Raw genomic sequence first — 20109 nt, forward strand, 5'->3', positions numbered from 1 at the left:
GTATAGGAATGCAATTGTTTTGTTTTTCATTTGTTTACTTATTTGAGAGAGGAGAATGGGAAGGGCAGAGGGAGAGGGATATTCAGACCCTGCACCGAACAGGGAGCCTGATACAGGCCTGATCCCAGGGTCCTGGGTAATGATCCAAGCTGCAGTCAGACACTTAACCTACTGAGCCACGAAGGTGCTCTTCTCTGGTCTATTCCATCATAAACAGTAGGGTATTTGGATAAAATAAGAATTCTGCCCTGGGATTGGATTGTGCAGTTGGTCATATTCTTCTTTTTATTTGATGGTCATTCTCTGCAGACCAGCTCTGACTCCCTTTGTCACTGGCAAGCATCAAAGCCCTTGTTGATGTTTGGTTGGCATCTCTTGGGAATAGAGCAGGAGACCTTTTGGTTCGGGTTATTGCCTTTGGTCTTGGATGGAGCCAATCTCTTGATACACAGCTGTGCCACGCCCATCTGAACTTGCACACAGACTGCTTCCGTGGGAGCCAGGTGCTGGTACAGCCGGGGCCCCACTCCCTCTGCACCTACAGGTCACACAGTAGCAATGCTGGGCTACCCCCAGTTCTGCCCAAAGGGTGGAAGTGCACTCTAGGGATGGGCATCCCTGAAATGGTCCCTCTCAGCACCTCCTCCCGGATCCAGCAGAAGTGAGGTGGGAGGGGTGCCGGGAGCACAGTTCCCTCCTCCCCTCCTTGCACAATCCTCAGTCCTGGGACAAGAATAAAATCTGCACTTGCCTCTGTGTGAGAAGGGATCGAGTGCAGCCAGCCAAGGCCATCGAGGCCTTCACTGGGTGCAGGGAATCTAGAGGAATCTGTGAAAGCTGCTGGGCTGGCGGCACACGCTTGCGCTCAAGGTCCTGCAGAACTAGTCTCCTGGTCTGACCAGGCCCAGGACACAGGCCCTAGGCAGGGAGGCCAGGATTTCTGCTCCTGTCTGATCTCACTGCTATAGCCACACAGTGCTGGGCCTGCTCCCCACGTCAAGGGTTGGCCCAGTCTAGGACATTCCCTCATGCCTGCCTGGAGCCCATGGCCCAGTCCTTCCAGGGATCAGGGCAGATGCTGGCTCGAGCTGGTATTGAAGAGGCCTCACCTGCTGTACAAACCCCATCAGCCCACTTTTAAGCTAAGGGAAACTGGGCAACATAGTTTACCTCTAGCATCACATTCATCTCCTCTATGGGCTACGACATGTATGGGCTGTTCCAGAGATTCAGTGTGTCCCAGATTTAGGAGTCTCATGGTTTGTCTCCCTCTCTAATTTTTCCCACTCAATCCCCTCCTTTCCCTCATTATCTTGTTCCTATTTCTTATATTCCAGGAGGAGAGCACTTGATGGCATGAGCACTGGGTGTTAAACTATATGTTGGCAAACTGAATTTACCTAAACATAAATAAAAATTTTTTAAAAAGAATAAAGGTTAAGTTTGTCTCAAGTACCTAAGATCACCCCACGCACAAAGCAGTCACATTATAAGCCCAGTGGGATATCACTCTCAGGGCCACATGCAACCCCAACCCGTAGGCCCCCAGGCCCATTGCACCTACTCCAGCATTGCCTGGATTGGCTCTTTGATCAACTGATTAAGGAGGGGAGCCCCAGGCTCTGAGACTGTGGTCTCCTTGTTGCCCTCAAAAGCCATACAGAATTTGGAAGGACAGAAAAACAGGAGACCTCATTTACCCAGGAAAACACCCCTTTTGAGGTTCTTATGTTCCTGAGGTTCCAAGCATCTCCCTGTGTCATTTCACTCCATTTGGTAGAAGGTTCTTGCTCATCATTTAATGTCCAAGTTACCTACTGAGGGGAACTGGGTGGCTCATTCAGGGAAGCATCTGACTCTTGATTTCAGCTCAGCACATTCTCTCAGGAGCCTGAGATCCGGCCCCTCTTGGGATTCCTCACTGGTCATGAAACCTTCCTAGGATTCTCTGCCTCCCTCTCCCCCAGCCCATTCATATCCAAATTGGCCTTCCCTCAATCAAAAACTATATTAAAAATAATAAACATGAACTGCAATAAAATTTTTTTAATGAAAATAAATAAATATTGGCTCAATGACTGATTCTTCCAGTTGTTTACCACCTGCTTGTCTGCCGACTTTGTCTTGTTTTCACTTTCATTCACCTTTTGCCTTCATTCTTTAAAGCTATCTTTCCTGAACATAACGTCCTAGGCTCAGAGGTGTTTTCCTTCTATACTTGTGTCACCATTGCAGTGTCTTCTGACCTGTTTTCTGAGAAGTCACGGGCCTTGGAATTTGTATTCTGTTAGGTTGAATGTGTCCTTTTCCTCTGCTTTCAAGGTTTTTCTTCCTCTTTGCCAGCAGATTGGTTACAATGTGTCCGGAGGAGGGTTTTCAGAGCTTTGTAGATCTGAGTCACAGATTTGTGAAATTTTTAGCCATTTTGTCCCCATACCTTCTACACTAGCTGCTTTCCTACAGAAACTCCATGCTGTGGAACTTAGCACTTTTGATGTATCCTAGGCATGCATGTTTAAGTTCCTATCAATTTTTGTTCAGTCTTTTCGCACTCCTCTCATGATAGTACGATTTCTCTTGTTCTGTTTTTTTTTTTTTTTCTCTTGTTCTGTTTACACATCCACTGTCTGCTTTGTTTCTTCATCGGATTGCTGAGCCTATCCAGTGAATTTTCATCCTGGATAGTGCGTGTCAAGTTTTAAAATTTCCACTTGGTCTTCTGAGAGCAAGATGTCCACAGCTCTTTCTATGGTTATGAGTTTCCCAGTGTCTACAATCAAAAACCTTAGGTGAAAAATGTTTATGGATCTCTGTGGATACAAAACTGGACCAAACTACTTCACGCTTGAGGAAAAATCAAAATACAACCAGCAAAGGAGTCGATTGAAAGCAACCAGGAAATTCATTCCTTTAGTTGATTCAAGAAAACTTATTCCAGGGGCACAGGTTTGGTTCATTCAGGTATGTGACTGCCTCCTGGTTTCATCTGAGTTCATGACCTCAGGTCATCAGATTATCCTAGGTTGGACTCCATGCTTAGGATGGAGCCTGCTTAGTATTCTCTCTCCCTTTTCCTCTACTGCTCTCCCCCTTACACTTTCTCTTTTGCTCTCTTTAAAAAAAAAAAAAAAAGAATCATTCTATTACTGTGCTCAGGACACCACACTAAAGACAAAAATACAAACCTATATTATTTACATTTTATATGTGAAATTCATAATTTAAATGGTCAGTCAGTAGTTTATGTCAAAATAGTAAAACTGCTTTTACCACTCAAATTTGGTCAAATTAAAAGGTAGGGGTTGTGAAGCAAACATTTGGACACTAGTCTGTGTACAGTATTAACAACATAAAATCACTGATTATGTTTTAATAAGGAGACCTTATTATTGAGATTAGGATTAGACTGGTGTCATAAAGCAGCATATAATATAAAAATTTCCGTATCGCCCTATCCCTTGGCACATATTTTCCACAATCATACATGCCTGCATTAGTGTGGAATTTTTATCACAAAGAACAAACCAGTGTAGAGATATTATTATCATTGAAGTTGACCACATATATTAAGGACTGCTCTGTGTTATGCATCTGACTGTTTTGACAAATACATAATATTATGTATCCAAGGACCCTGGGATCATGATATGAGCCCAAAGTAGATGCCCAACTAAAGGAATGAGCCTGGTGCCCACATTACTACTGTTTTTTTTTTAATTGAAATCAAGATGGTACACAAGGTTACATTAGTCTCAGGTGTACCACATATGGATTCGATACTTGTATAGGGTAATACTGTGCTCACAAGTGTAGATACCATGTGTCCCCATAGAGCACTATTACAATTCCACTGATCATATTCCCTATGCTGTACGTTTGATCTCCGTGATCTTTTTTAATGCATAACGGGAAGCCTGTCCCTCCTACTCTGCTTCACAGCTATGGCTATTGGTAAATGGTATACTTTGAGTATTTAAACCTCTCCCGGATGGAATATTTTCACCAAACTGATTACTGGTACACCTGGGTGGCTCAGTGGTTGAGCGTCTGCCTTTGGCTCAGGTTATGGTCCCGTGGGCCTGGGATCGAGTTCTGCATCGGGTTCCCCACATGGAGCCTGATTCACCCTCTGCCTATGTCTCTGCCTCGGTATCTCTCATGAATACATAAACCTTTAAAAAAAAAAACCTGTGAGTGAATAAATACAATAGAGCACTAGACTAAATAGAACAAAAGAGAATAACTGTCTAGCATTGAATCAAACCTACCAAGAAAAGGGGTAAAATCAGGTTGAAAAACTTACAAAAGAGAGGACAGCATATGTGGACCTACAGAGACAGAAATGATTTTGCCAGATGTCCAGAAGGTGGGAGTTTTTAGTTGGGTTTCACAACAAGCTGCATGAGTGATGGGAAGTCATCATTGGAATCGATGTGCAGATCAGTTCTATTTGTGCACTGATTATGTCAGGCTACTTGAAGTTGCCATTGACTTTTTGGGGAAGATTTTATTTATTTCAGAGAGAGAGAGAGAGTGCGAGCATAAGCAAGGGAGAAAGGCAGAGGGAAAGGGAGAAGCACATTCTGGGCTGAACAAGGCCCCAAGGAGGGGATGGATTGCAGGACACTGGGGCCTTGGCCTGAGCTGAAGGTTTTCCTCATCCACCAAGGAGGATGGACCCCAGACCCTCATATGATACTTATTAATCACTCTCTACAATAGTCTTGCCCTGTACCCATATAAACAGTGATCGCTCAGTAATTCCTGAGCACCACATCCAATGAATGCATTGACAGTTATTTTGTGTCCTCCTAAATCTTGCCAAGTGTGTGGTGCAGGAGTTTTTCCACAAAAAAGTCAGTGAATGAGTTTCCAACTTCTATGGAATGCTCACCCATTTTCCTGAATTAGAAATGGTCCTTTTTTCCTCTTTTTGGAGCGAATTCAGATATGACAAGGAACAGTGTATTTTTTAGGAGTAAGGACCATTTTTGTGGGTTTTGGAGGGGATGTTTTAAACAGTGTAGTAAGGGACCTTTCTCTCACATGCAGTTTTTCCTCAAGAATTTCGTGTGGCTCCTTCAGTAAACGAGAGATCCATCCCCCAGGAATAGCTCCTGCTTTTTCATGGGTGCAACCTGTGCTTCCTTTGGAGGCCTATCGTTTTACTACTGTTGCTCATGTGGTGTTGAATACTCACTAGGAGAACCAATGACAAAGGACACACATGACCTGACCCTCATGGTTTACTCTTTTGTGTAAGTGCAGACGTCTCAGAAACCAGCGAAAGTGGTATGTATTCTTGAACCACTCTCTTGCAGAAAAAAAAAAATCTAAATAGTACGGCAGATGCAGCAACCTGCTGTTCTCTTCTGGACAGCCACCCGATTCGATGTTCCTGAGGCTTGGGGGTGTGAGACAGGCAGCTTTCCCAGGTGAGAAAACATGCCTACATTTCTACAATACTAGGAGCTGGTGTGTTCACTGTTTGGTATGGTTGTAAGTGCATGACTCTTAGGGTGGAGTGACTTGTTTAAACCTATGAGTGTGACAGAGTTGTGTGTGCATGTGTGTGACACAGAGAGAGAATTGTGAGTGAGAGAGAGAGAGAGAGAGAGAGAATGAGAGACAGCTATGGACACAGAAATACAGAGAAAGGGGGAAGGAGAGAGAAAGAATAAGAGAGTTTTCCCAGGACATTGTCCCACTGACACTGCACCATGGCTTCTCTCATCATTCTCCAAAATAAAGAAAATCCTAACACACCATATTTTCCAGCCCTAACCCCGTGAGTGGCCCGACAGTGGTAGCTCAGCCCATGCTTAGTTACCAAATGCCATCATGTTCACTAGCCTTCGTTCATACTGATCAACAGTCCCCATTAGCCTTTTATTTTCTTCACGAAATTATTTATGTATTTGAGAGAGAGAGAGAGCAGAAGAGGCAAGAGGGGCAGAGGGAGAGAAAGAAACACACCCTTTGCTGAGCAGGGAGCCCCACATCAGGCTCCATTTCAGGTCCCAGACACCCTGACCTGAACCAAAGGCAGACTTAGCTGACTGAGCAACTCAGGCACCACTACCTGAATTATTCTTGAGCAGCATGACCCATGTGCTGATGGGTACTCTGTGTCCTTCTAGAAGCACTTTATGGTCCCTTCATCATGAGACTATTCCAGAACATCAGAGGAGAAGTGCAAGTTAATGCTGTCAAGGTGAGCTCAGTATCTTTGAGGAACGAATGTTGCTTTCTCGGTTGCTTTCCACACAAATTCTGATGAACATCAGACAGCGTCCATTTGAGATGAAATACATAATCTTCCTGGTGGCAAGGGTGCTGAGTGCTTGCCTCTTGGCATGCATTAGCTTATCTGAGAGGATGTTTACCACTGGCGACACCAAAGCTGCTTATAAAGACAGTGATGGGGTACTTTCCCTCATCAATGGTGTCTCCTGCTTGGCTGGGGAATGTTGTAGTCACCATCCTGAATGGACTGGAGAGACACATCCTTCAGGACAAACAACTTCCTTCAGGTATCCTTTCACTTCCTTTGGGCACCATGGTCTCTAACATGATGTTCCATCTGGTTTCCTAAAGTCATTCAGAGAAGTAAAGATCAGTTTTTACTAGGTAATAACATCTATCGAATAAAAACAATAGAAGATTTATTTTTGTTAAAGTTGAGCTATAGATTAATGTCCAAATATTAGCTTTACTCTAAGAATCATTAACCATAATCACATTTGAGTTGTAGGGTGCCAGTGGTATCAGTCACTTAATTGTACGCCCTGGGGTCAGGACCTAATCCCATGGTCGGGGTTCAGCTACATGTTGGGGTCCCTCCACATGGGGAGCCTACTCCTCCTCCTAACCCTCAGCCCGCTCACGTTTTCTCCCTCTATCCCTTTCTCTTTCTCTCCCTCAATTTAATAAATTGATTGGTTAATTATCTAATTAAATCTTGAAAAATTAACTTAACTTGATTGGAAAAAACATTTTTACTATTCTGGCCACCAAGTGATGCCTCACCTTCTAAATTAAAATATTCACACAGAACAGTAGGAATATGGCTTAGAACTTTTGACCTATGAATGGGACACAAGCAAACTAGAATAATGATTTTTTAAAATTTTTTTTACGCATAGGATATCCTGAAAATGCACTACCATAAAGAAAGACAGGACCATAATAGAGTCATGCAAAATGAAATAAATACAAAGGAAACTAATTAAATAATCAGGTAATTACAAGTTCCAGACAGACAGGGAAATGACTTTCCATTTCATTCATGAGTTGAAAACGATGCTGCTGGAATAGTAACTCCTCTCCTGCTGTCAGTGGAGCTAAACCCAAAATTGCAGAACTCACTCATAAACATACATGGAAATGGAAACGGAGCCCTTACAGGGACCACAACACACTGGTACATCATGTGCAAAGGGCTTTTTTTTTTTTTTAAAGATTTATTTATTTATGATAGACCTACAGAGAGAGAGAGAGAGAGAGAGAGAGAGAGAGAGAGAGGCAGAGACACAGGAGGAGGGAGAAGCAAGCTCCATGCCTGGAGCCCAACGTGGGACTCCATCCTGATACTCCAGGATCACGCCCTGGGCCAAACGCAGGCGCCAAACAGCTGAGCCACCCAGGGACCCGCAGAAAGGGCTTTAAAACAAAAAGAAGACAACAGGGGGAAGAAGGCCAGAGAGTAGAGTCCTCAACTCACCTGATCCGCCAAGGATCCCTTCTAACAAGGTAGAAGGTGAAGGTGGATACAAAGAAAGAAAGAAGGGGGGGGGGGCAGGGCTTCTAACAAGGCAAGACAGGAAGGGGGAAAGGGAAAGGAAGGAAGAAGCCTGGGGGCAGGTGGGGGGGGTGGGGAGCTGCAGGCCAGAGGAGATGGCTCCAGCCTGGCGGGAAAGCCTGGGCGCCCCTAGAGCCCAGCCCCGGAGAGGAGGGGCGTCGGGCTGAACCCCAGGAGGGGCGGCGGAGTCCCCAGGCTCCCGGGGTCACTAGCAGACGAGGCACGGCCGGGGCAGAGCGCCCCAGGCCCGCGGGCCCAGCTCGGGACAGCGCTGGAGCCGCAGGCGGCGGGGCCTCGGGGAGAAGCAGGGGGGCAGGCGGGGGCTCCGGGCGGGCGGGGCGCTGCACCTGCTGCCTTCGGGCGCCCGCCATGGCCCCGGGAGCGCGGTGCAGGCAGCACAGGCCCCGGAGCCCAGGGCCCGGGGGACACGGCCGAGGTCCTGCCTCCCCCCGGGGCGGGTGGAGGCTTCACAACTGCAGAATTAAGATCTCATCAGGCTGAAGTTAAAAATCAATTAAATGAGGTGCAATCCAAATTGGGGGTCCTAATGGCAAGGCATAAGGTGCTGGAAGAAAGAATGAGCAACACAGAAGACTCCTTGATGGCAAGGAAGGAAGCTGAGGAAAACAGAGAAAAACAATGAAAGGACCACGAGGAAAGGTTAAGGGAAATACATGACAGCTTCAGAAGGAAGAATTACGTATCACTGGGGTTCCAGAGAGCACCCAGAAGGACAGAGGGCCAGAAAGCATATTTAAACAAATCCAAGCTGAGAGCTTCCCTAATTCAGGAGGGGAATAGGCACTCAGACCCAGGAGATAGAGTGGTCCTCCCCCCAAATCAATAAAAACCGTTCAACACCTCAACACTTAATAGTGAAACTTGCAAATTCTATAGAAAAAGAGAAAATCTGTAAAGTAGATAGAGGCAGCAGATTCTTAACGAATATGGGGAGAATTGTTACATTAATAGCAGACCTCTCCTCAGAGACCTGGGAGGCCAGAAAGGACTGGCGGGATTGATTCAGGGTCCTAGATGAGAAGAACATGCAGGCAAGAAAACTCTATCCAGCAAGGCTCTCATTCAGAATAGAAGGAGAGATAAAGAGCTTCCAAGATAGGCAGAAACTGCAAGAATATGTGACCACCAAACCAGCTCTGCAAGAAATATTAAGGAGTATCATAGGAAAATTAACATGCTTCCAGAAAATTTGTTCAGGTTTAAGTGAGCAGTTGAGATAGAAATGATTTATATATGCTGTGATTTAGTCTACGGGTTTATTTGAAAATTAGTCACCATGCAGTCTGTTTTTATAGTGTATGCATAATGATTGTACTATATAGGAAGGATGACGTGGTGTTACATTATCCCTAATAGGAACAACGCTTTTAACTGTTAAAGAGTAATCTTGCTTTCCTCAGGAGGGGGGAAAAACACCCCAACTCTATACAGCTTCAGACATTCTGTACAATCCCTTAGAGGATGGGGCTTCTGCACACACTTTTGGTCAAAGAAGAGACTAAGGGCACATCTTTTGAAAACATTCTAATGAAATGACTCATAAACCCATTCCACCTATAACTGTAATTTAACTCAAATACTAATAACCAGAGCTTGGCTCAGCAGGGATTCCCTAGAGCCAGGTATAAAGCCTTGTGAAGGAAGCCGAGATATGCCACCCCAAAATATATATTTATATATGTTTTTGGGAAGAGGAATCCAGAAACAAATCTTAGTGTTAATGTCTTCCCATAAATTTACCTTTCCAGTTTGCCGCCCTTGATAGCCTAAAACTGCTTTTCTTTAGGCTATCATTTTTTCTACAAATGTATTATTGTTCTTTGCTGAAGATGCTATAAAGCTCACAGTTTTAAGCTGCTGCTTTGAGTTCCTCTTTGTTTTTTATTTCTTCGGTGTGATGTGCACTGCAAACCTTTATAAATTTTTTCTTTTGATGATATCCTCTTGGTAATGAGTCCCCCCCGAAAACCCAAGATGGGAAGATATGGAGTTTAGCCTCCCGCCACATCAGAACTCGTTCTAGTTGTATTCTCATGGAAGAACGCAGGCAAAAATGAACTCTGCTTAGTTGGCAATTAGCCTGGGGCAGGCCATCCAAAGGTTGCAGTTGCCTACATGAGATTGTGAACTTACTGCATCAGCTACACTGGTGGACTTTCTCCTAACACTGAACACTGGAATCCTCAAATTTAAACTCCAAAATATCAAAGGTCATTCTTTCGTGCAGAAAAGGATTCTGCACATCAACAACCAGGCATGTGACACTAACAATAAGACTGAAGAAAAAGAAATTACAGTCAATCCGATTTATAATTGTACCCAAAAGCATAACATACCTAGGAATAAACCTAACCAAAGACGTAAAGGATCTGTAGCCTAAAAACTAGATAACAAAAAAAAAAAAAAAAAAAAAAACTAGAGAACACATTGAAAGAAACTCAAGAAGGCACAAAGAGGCAGAAAAATATTCAGTGATCATGGGTTGGAAGAATTAATATTGTGAAAAGGTCGGTGCTACACAGGGCCATATACACATTTAATGCAATCCCTATGAAAATACCACAGACTTTCTTCAGAGAGTGGGAACAAACCATCTTTAGATTTCTCTGGAAATGGAAAAGACCCCAATTAGCCAGGGAACGATTAAAAACGAAGACCACAGCTGGGGGCAACACAAGGCCCGATTTCAGGTTGTACTACAAACCCAAGGCCGAAAAGACAGTGTGGTAGTGGCACAAAAACAGACCCATGAATCAATGGAACCGAATAGCGAATCCAGAAGTGGACCCTCAACTTTATGGTCAACTAATATTCGAGAAACCAGGACAGACTATCCCGGGAAAAAAGAGAGTCTCCTCAAAAAATGGAGCTGGGAACATTGGACATCCACATGCAGAAGAAGGAAGCTAGACCATTCTCTGACACCACACACAGGGAAAAACTCAAAAAGGATGAACGATCTAAATGTGAGACAAGAATCCATCCAAATCCGAGAGGTGAACAGAGGCAACACCGTTTTTCAACTTGGCCACAGCAACATCCCGCAAGATACGTCCGCCAAGGCAAGAGAAACAAAAGCAACAAGGAATTATTGGGACTTCAGCCAGATCGAAAGCTCCTGCGCAGCAAAAGAAACAGTCCACAAAAGTAAAAGACAACCTGCAGAACGGGAGAAGATACTTGCAAACGACCGCTCAAAGGGCTGGTGTCCAAGGTCTATAAAGAACATACTCAACTCAAGAGCAGAGAAACAAACAATCCGATCGTGAAACGGGCAAAAGACCCAAACAGAAATCTCACAGGGGAAGACAGAGACATGGCCAACAAGCACATGAGAACATGGCCCGCAAGCTGACCATCAGGGAACTACAGATCCACATCCCCATGAAATACCACCTCACACCGGCAGGAATGGGGAAAAGTCACAAGACAGGAAACAACAAATGTTGGAGAGGACGCGGACAAAGGGGAACCCTCTTGCACTGTAGGTGGGAATGTGAACTGGTGCAGCCACTCCGGAAAACTGTGTGGAGGTTCCCCAAAGAGTTAAGAACAGATCTTCCCTCCGGCCCAGCAATTGCACTGCTGGGATATACCCCAAAGCTGCAGATGCGGTGAAACGCGGGGACACCTACACCCCGATGTTTATGGCAGCAAAGTCCACAATAGCCAAACTGTGGAAGGAGCCTCGGGGTCCATCGAGAGATGAATGGATAAAGAAGATGTGGTCCACGGCTACAACGGAATATTACTCAGCCGTGAGAAACGACAAATACCCACCATTTGCTCTGACGTGGACGCACCTAGAGGGACTTATGCTGAGTGAAATGAGTCCATCGGAAAAGGACAAACTTGATATGGTCTCATTCATTTGGGGAATATAAAAACTAGTGAAAGGCACTAAAGGGAATGGGGAAGATGAAGGAAAATATCAGTGAGGGTGACAAAACAGGACACACACCGAACTCTGGGAACTGAACAAGGGGTAGTGGAAGGGGAGGTGGGCGGGCGGTTGGGGCGACCGGGTGATGGGCACTGATGGGGGCACTTGGCGGGATGAGCACTGGGTGTTATGCTATATGCTGGCAAATAGAACTACAATAAAAAAATGTAAAAACAGAAAACATTTTGGTAATACTTAACACGGACTAGTATGTCCAAATGTTAGCTTCAAAACCCCTCCTGTGAAATCGGACAAAATTAGAGTTCTCAATGCGATTTCACAATTTTGGCCACAAACTAATGACTGACCTTTCAAGTTAAGATGTGGACACATGAAACAAAGAATACGGCTTAGGAGGTCTGTCTCTACGATGGCACCCCGAGCAAAACTGAATAATGATTCTGTTTTGCGTGTGTGGAGAGAGCAAAAGAGCAAGTGTAAGGAGGAGAGGGGCAGAGGGAAAGGAAGAGAGAATACGAAGCAGGCTCCATGCTGAATATGGGTGAATCTGATGACCTTGAGGTCATGACCAGAGCTGAAACCCCGGAGGCAGAGACTTAGCTGACAGAAACACCCAGGTGCCCCTAGGACAAGATTTCTTGAGGCTATTATTTAATGAATCAATTTTCATGTTACCCTCCGGCCTGTCGTCTGTTGGCTGAACTCTTCTGATACGGAGGATGGAAAACATTTTTGGCCATGCTCCAGGGCAGGTGTACCAAGGGTTTCTTCGAGATTCAGGTTCGGTTGTTATCACTCCAGCTCCTGGGAAATAAATGGACATAGAAAGAGCTGTTGACTGACAGGTTGTTGTTAGAAGAGCCTCGAAAATTAAGGAGTCAATCCCATTTACAACTGCACCCAAAAACATAAGCTACCCGGGAATAAACCTAACCAAAGAGGTAAAGGATCTGTACCCTAAACACCACAGAACGTTCCTGAAAGAAATCGAGGAAGGCATCAAGAGAAGGAAAAAGGTTCCATGCTCATGGAGAGGAAGAATTAATATTGTGAAAATGTCCATGCTACCCAGGGCAATTTATATATTTCACGCAATCCCTATCAAAATACTGGGGACTTTCTTCAGAGAGTTAGAACAAACCATCTTAAGATTCTAGTGTGGGGGATCCCTGGGTGGCGCAGCGGTTTAGCGGCTGCCTTTGGCCCAGGGCGCGATCCTGGAGGTCTGGGATCGAATCCCACGTCGGGCTCCCGGTGCATGGAGCCTGCTTGTCCCTCTGCCTATGTCTCTGCTCCATTCTCTCTCTCTGTGTGACTATCGTTAATAAATAAAAATAAAAAAAAATAAGATTCTAGTGTGGATACTGAAAAGACCCCAAAGAGCCAGGGGACTATTCAAAACGAAGGCCACAGCTGGGGGCATCACAAGGCCCGATTTCAGGTTGTACTACAAAGCCGTGGCCATCAAGACACTGTGGTAGTGGCACAAAAACAGACCCATAGATCAATGGAACTGAATAGCGAATCCAGAAGTCGACCCTCAACTTTATGGTCAACTCTATTCGAGAAAGCAGGAAAGACTATCCCTGGATAAAGACAGTCTCTTCAATAAAGGGTGCTGGGAACACTGGACATCCACATGCAGAAGACGGAAGCTAGATCATTCTCTGACACCACACACAGGGAAAAACTCAAAAAGGATGAAAGATCTAAATGTGAGACAAGAATCCATCCAAATCCGAAAGGCGAACAGAGGCAACACCGTTTTTCAACTTGGCCACAGCAACATCTCGCAAGATACGTCCGCCAAGGCAAGAGAAACAAAAGCAACGAGGAATTATTGGGACTTCAGCCAGATCGAAAGCTCCTGCGCAGCAAAAGAAACAGTCCACAAAAGTAAAAGACAACCTACAGAACGGGAGAAGATATTTGCAAACGACCGCTCAGACAAAGGGCTAGTGTCCAAGATCTCTAAAGAACATACTCAACTCAAGAGCAAAGAAACAAACAATCTGATCATGAAACGGGCAGAAGACCCGAACAGAAATCCCACAGGGGAAGACAGAGACACGGCCAACAAGCACATGAGAACATGGCCCGCATCACTGGCCATCAGGAAACTACAGATCCAAATCCCCATGAGATACCACTTCACACCGGCAGGAATGGGGAAAAGTCACGAGACAGGAAACAAGAAATGTTGGAGAGGACGCGGACAAAGGGGAACCCTCTTGCACTGTAGGTGGGAATGTGAACAGGTGCAGCCACTCCGGAAAACTGTGTGGAGGTTCCTCAAAGAGTTAAGAACAGATCTTCCCTCCAGCCCAGCAATGGCACTGCTGGGGATTCACCCCAAAGCTGAAGATGCGGTGAAATGCGGGGACACCTGCACCCCGAAGTTTATGGCAGCAATGTCCACAATAGCCAAACTGTGGAAGGAGCCTCGGGGTCCATCGAGAGATGAATGGATAAAGAAGATGTGGTCCACGGCTACAATGGAATATTACTCAGCCGTGAGAAACGACAAATACCCACCATTAGCTCCGACGTGGATGCACCTGGAGGGACTTATGCTGAGTGAAATAAGTCCATCGGAAAAGGACAAACTTGATATGGTCTCATTCATTTGGGGAATATAAAAACTAGTGAAAGGCAATAAAGGGAATGGGGAAAATGAAGGAAAATATCAGTGAGGGTGACAAAACAGGAGACACACCGAACTTGGGAACTGAACAAGGGGTAGTGGAAGGGGAGGTGGGCGGGCGGTTGGGGCGACTGGGTGATGGCCCCTGATGGGCGCACTTGGCGGGATGAGCACTAGGTGTTATGCTATATGCTGGCAATTTGAGCTCCAATAAAAAAATGTAAAAACAGAAAACATTTTGCTAATACTTAACACGGACTAGTATGTCCAAATGTTACCTCACAACCCCTCCCATGAAATCGGACCAAATTAGAGTTCTCAATGCGATTTCACAATTTTGGCCACAAACTAATGACTGACCTTTCAAGTTAAGATGTGGACACATGAAACATAAAGAATACGGCTTAGGAGGTCTGTCTCTACGATGGCACCCCGAGCAAAACTGAATAATGATTCTGTTTTGCGTGTGTGGAGAGAGCAAAAGAGCAAGTGTAAGGAGGAGAGGGGCAGAGGGAAAGGAAGAGAGAATACGAAGCAGGCTCCATGCTGAATATGGGTGAATCTGATAACCTTGAGGTCATGACCGGAGCTGAAACCCAGGAGGCAGAGACTTAGCTGACAGAAACACCCAGGTGCCCCTAGGACAAGATTTCTTGAGGCTATTATTTAATGAATCAATTTTCATGTTACCCTCCGGCCTGTCGTCTGTTGGCTGAACTCTTCTGTTTCGGCGGATTGCAAAGAGCTTTCGCCGTGCTCCTGGGCAGATGTACCCAGGTTGTCTGCTATATTCAGGTTCGGTTGTTATCACAGCAGCTCCTGGTAAATAAATGGACATAGAAAGAGCTGTTGACTGACAGGTTGTTGTTAGAAGAGCCTCGAAAATTAAGGAGTCAATCCCATTTACAACTGCACCCAAAAGCATAAGCTACCCGGGAATAAACCTAACCAAAGAGGTAAAGGATCTGTACCCTAAACACCACAGAACGTTCCTGAAAGAAATCGAGGAAGGCATCAAGAGAAGGAAAAAGGTTCCATGCTCATGGAGAGGAAGAATTAATATTGTGAAAATGTCCATGCTACCCAGGGCAATTTACACATTTCACGCAATCCCTAACAAAATACCGGGGACTTTCTTCAGAGAGTTGGAACAAACCATCTTAAGATTCTAGTGTGGAACCGGAAAAGACCCCAAAGAGCCAGGGGACTATTCAAAACGAAGGCCACAGCTGGGGGCATCACGAGGCCCGATTCCAGGTTGTACTACAAAGCCGTGGCCATCGAGACAGTGTGGTAGTAGCACAAACACAGACCCATAGATCAATGGAACCGAGTAGCGCATCCAGAAGTGGACCCTCAACTTTATGGTCAACTAATATTCGCGAAAGCTGGAAAGACTATCCCTGGATAAAGACAGTGTCTTCCATAAAGGGTGCTGGGAACACTGGACATCCACATGCAGAAGAAGGAAGCTAGACCATTCTCTGACACGACACACAGGGAAAAACTCAAAAAGCATGAACGATCTAAATGTGAGACAAGAATCCATCCAAATCCGAGAGGCGAACAGAGGCAACACCGTTTTTCAACTTGGCCACAGCAACATCTCGCAAGATACGTCCGCCAAGGCAAGACAAACAAAAGCAACAAGGAATTATTGGGACTTCAGCCAGATCGAAAGCTCCTGCACAGCAAACAACAGTCCACAAAAGTAAAAGACAACCTACAGAACGGGAGAAGATATTTGCAGACGACCGCTCAGTCAAAGGGCTAGTGTCCAAGATCTATAAAGAACATACTCAACTCAAGAGCAGAGAAACAAACAATCCGATCGTGAAACGGAAAAAGATCCAAACAGAAATCTCACAGGGGAAGACAGAGACACGGCCAACAAGCACATGAGAACATGCCCCGCAAGCTGACCATCAGGGAACTACAGATCCACACCCCCAGGAGATACCACCTCACACCTGCGGGAATGGGGAAAAGTCACGAGACAGGAAACAACAAATGTTGGAGAGGACGCGGACAAGGGGGAACCCTCTTGCACTGTAGGTGGGAATGTGAACAGGTGCAGCCACTCCGGAAAACTGTGTGGAGGTTCCTCAAAGAGTTAAGAACAGATCTTTCCTCCGGGCCAGCAATGGCACTGCTGGGGTTATACCCCAAAGCTAAAGATGCGGTGAAATGCGGGGACACCTGCACCCCGATGTTTATGGCAGCAATGTCCACAATAGCCAAACTGTGGAAGGAGTCTCGGAGTCCTTCGAGAGATGAATGGATAAAGAAGATGTGGTCCACGGCTACAACGGAATATAACTCAGCCGTGAGAAACGACAAATACCCACCATTAGCTCCGACGTGGATGCACCTGGAGGGACTTATGCTGAGTGAAATAAGTCCATCGGAAAAGGACAAACTTGATATGGTCTCATTCATTTGGGGAATATAAAAACTAGTGAAGGCAATAAAGGGAAAGGGGAAAATGAAGGAAAATATCAGTGAGGGTGACAAAACAGGAGACACACCGAACTCTGGGAACTGAACAAGGGGTAGTGGAAGGGGAGGTGGGCGGGCGGTTGGGGCGACTGGGTGATGGCCCCTGATGGGGGCACTTGGCGGGATGAGCACTAGGTGTTATGCTATATGCTGGCAAATTGAACTCCAATAAAAAATGTAAAAACAGAAAACATTTTGCTAATACTTAACACGGACTAGTATGTCCAAATGTTACCTCACAACCCCTCCCATGAAATCGGACCAAATTAGAGTTCTCAATGCGATTTCACAATTTTGGCCACAAACTAATGACTGACCTTTCAAGTTAAGATGTGGACACATGAAACATAAAGAATACGGCTTAGGAGGTCTGTCTCTACGATGGCACCCCGAGCAAAACTGAATAATGATTCTGTTTTGCGTGTGTGGAGAGAGCAAAAGAGCAAGTGTAAGGAGGAGAGGGGCAGAGGGAAAGGAAGAGAGAATACGAAGCAGGCTCCATGCTGAATATGGGTGAATCTGATGACCTTGAGGTCATGACCAGAGCTGAAACCCCGGAGGCAGAGACTTAGCTGACAGAAACACCCAGGTGCCCCTAGGACAAGATTTCTTGAGGCTATTATTTAATGAATCAATTTTCATGTTACCCTCCGGCCTGTCGTCTGTTGGCTGAACTCTTCTGATACGGAGGATGGAAAACATTTTTGGCCATGCTCCAGGGCAGGTGTACCAAGGGTTTCTTCGAGATTCAGGTTCGGTTGTTATCACTCCAGCTCCTGGGAAATAAATGGACATAGAAAGAGCTGTTGACTGACAGGTTGTTGTTAGAAGAGCCTCGAAAATTAAGGAGTCAATCCCATTTACAACTGCACCCAAAAACATAAGCTACCCGGGAATAAACCTAACCAAAGAGGTAAAGGATCTGTACCCTAAACACCACAGAACGTTCCTGAAAGAAATCGAGGAAGGCATCAAGAGAAGGAAAAAGGTTCCATGCTCATGGAGAGGAAGAATTAATATTGTGAAAATGTCCATGCTACCCAGGGCAATTTATATATTTCACGCAATCCCTATCAAAATACTGGGGACTTTCTTCAGAGAGTTAGAACAAACCATCTTAAGATTCTAGTGTGGGGGATCCCTGGGTGGCGCAGCGGTTTAGCGGCTGCCTTTGGCCCAGGGCGCGATCCTGGAGATCTGGGATCGAATCCCACGTCGGGCTCCCGGTGCATGGAGCCTGCTTGTCCCTCTGCCTATGTCTCTGCCCCATTCTCTCTCTCTGTGCGACTATCGTTAATAAATAAAAATAAAAAAAAATAAGATGCTAGTGTGGATACTGAAAAGACCCCAAAGAGCCAGGGGACTATTCAAAACGAAGGCCACAGCTGGGGGCATCACAAGGCCCGATTTCAGGTTGTACTACAAAGCCGTGGCTATCAAGACAGTGTGGTAGTGGCACAAAAACAGACCCATAGCTCAATGGAACCGAATAGCGAATCCAGAAGTCGACCCTCAACTTTATGGTCAACTCTATTCGAGAAAGCTGGAAAGACTATCCCTGGAAAAAGACAGTCTCTTCAATAAAGGGTGCTGGGAACACTGGACATCCACATGCAGAAGACGGAAGCTAGACCATTCTCTGACACCACACACAGGGAAAAACTCAAAAAGGATGAAAGATCTAAATGTGAGACAAGAATCCATCCAAATCCGAGAGGTGAACAGAGGCAACACCGTTTTTCAACTTGGCCACAGCAACATCTCGCAAAATACGTCTGCCAAGGCAAGAGAAACAAAAGCAACGAGGAATTATTGGGACTTCAGCCAGATCGAAAGCTCCTGCGCAGCAAAAGAAACAGTCCACAAAAGTAAAAGACAACCTACAGAACGGGAGAAGATATTTGCAAACGACCGCTCAGACAAAGGGCTAGTGTCCAAGATCTCTAAAGAACATACTCAACTCAAGAGCAAAGAAACAAACAATCTGATCATGAAACGGGCAGAAGACCCGAACAGAAATCCCACAGGGGAAGACAGAGACACGGCCAACAAGCACATGAGAACATGGCCCGCATCACTGGCCATCAGGAAACTACAGATCCAAACCCCCATGAGATACCACTTCACACCGGCAGGAATGGGGAAAAGTCACGAGACAGGAAACAAGAAATGTTGGAGAGGACGCGGACAAAGGGGAACCCTCTTGCACTGTAGGTGGGAATGTGAACAGGTGCAGCCACTCCGGAAAACTGTGTGGAGGTTCCTCAAAGAGTTAAGAACAGATCTTCCCTCCAGCCCAGCAATGGCACTGCTGGGGATTCACCCCAAAGCTGAAGATGCGGTGAAATGCGGGGACACCTGCACCCCGAAGTTTATGGCAGCAATGTCCACAATAGCCAAACTGTGGAAGGAGCCTCGGGGTCCATCGAGAGATGAATGGATAAAGTTGATGTGGTCCACGGCTACAACGGAATATTACTCAGCCGTGAGAAACGACAAATACCCATTAGCTCCGACGTGGATGCACCTGGAGGGACTTATGCTGAGTGAAATAAGTCCATCGGAAAAGGACAAACTTGATATGGTCTCATTCATTTGGGGAATATAAAAACTAGTGAAAGGCAATAAAGGGAATGGGGAAAATGAAGGAAAATATCAGTGAGGGTGACAAAACAGGAGACACACCGAACTCTGGGAAGTGAACAAGGGGTAGTGGAAGGAGAGGTGGGCGGGCGGTTGGGGCGACTGGGTGATGGGCACTGATGGGCGCACTTGGCGGGATGAGCACTGGGTGTTATGCTATATGCTGGCAATTTGAGCTCCAATAAAAAAATGTAAAAACAGAAAACATTTTGCTAATACTTAACACGGACTAGTATGTCCAAATGTTACCTCACAACCCCTCCCATGAAATCTGACCAAATTAGAGTTCTCAATGCGATTTCACAATTTTGGCCACAAACTAATGACTGACCTTTCAAGTTAAGATGTGGACACATGAAACATAAAGAATACGGCTTAGGAGGTCTGTCTCTACGATGGCACCCCGAGCAAAACTGAATAATGATTCTGTTTTGCGTGTGTGGAGAGAGCAAAAGAGCAAGTGTAAGGAGGAGAGGGGCAGAGGGAAAGGAAGAGAGAATACGAAGCAGGCTCCATGCTGAATATGGGTGAATCTGATAACCTTGAGGTCATGACCGGAGCTGAAACCCAGGAGGCAGAGACTTAGCTGACAGAAAC

The 20109-nt window shown here is 45.6% G+C and overlaps 1 protein-coding gene across 1 annotated transcript in view; it reads right to left on the minus strand.

The window, feature by feature from the left end:
- Positions 1 to 3166: 3166 nt before the first annotated feature.
- Positions 3167 to 20109, minus strand: part of LOC140594267 (uncharacterized) — an 83708-nt gene continuing 66765 nt past the window's right edge. Inside the window, exons 12-15 of the mRNA XM_072725179.1 lie at positions 17517 to 17645; positions 15061 to 15189; positions 12402 to 12530; positions 3167 to 6591 (exon numbers count right to left, since the gene is read on the minus strand). Coding sequence (XP_072581280.1) covers positions 6542 to 6591; positions 12402 to 12530; positions 15061 to 15189; positions 17517 to 17645 — 437 coding nt within the window. The 3' untranslated portion in view covers positions 3167 to 6541. The remainder of the gene's footprint in view (positions 6592 to 12401; positions 12531 to 15060; positions 15190 to 17516; positions 17646 to 20109) is intronic.

Source organism: Vulpes vulpes, chromosome 10 (genome assembly GCF_048418805.1).
Source record: "Vulpes vulpes isolate BD-2025 chromosome 10, VulVul3, whole genome shotgun sequence".
Lineage (NCBI taxonomy): Eukaryota > Metazoa > Chordata > Mammalia > Carnivora > Canidae > Vulpes > Vulpes vulpes.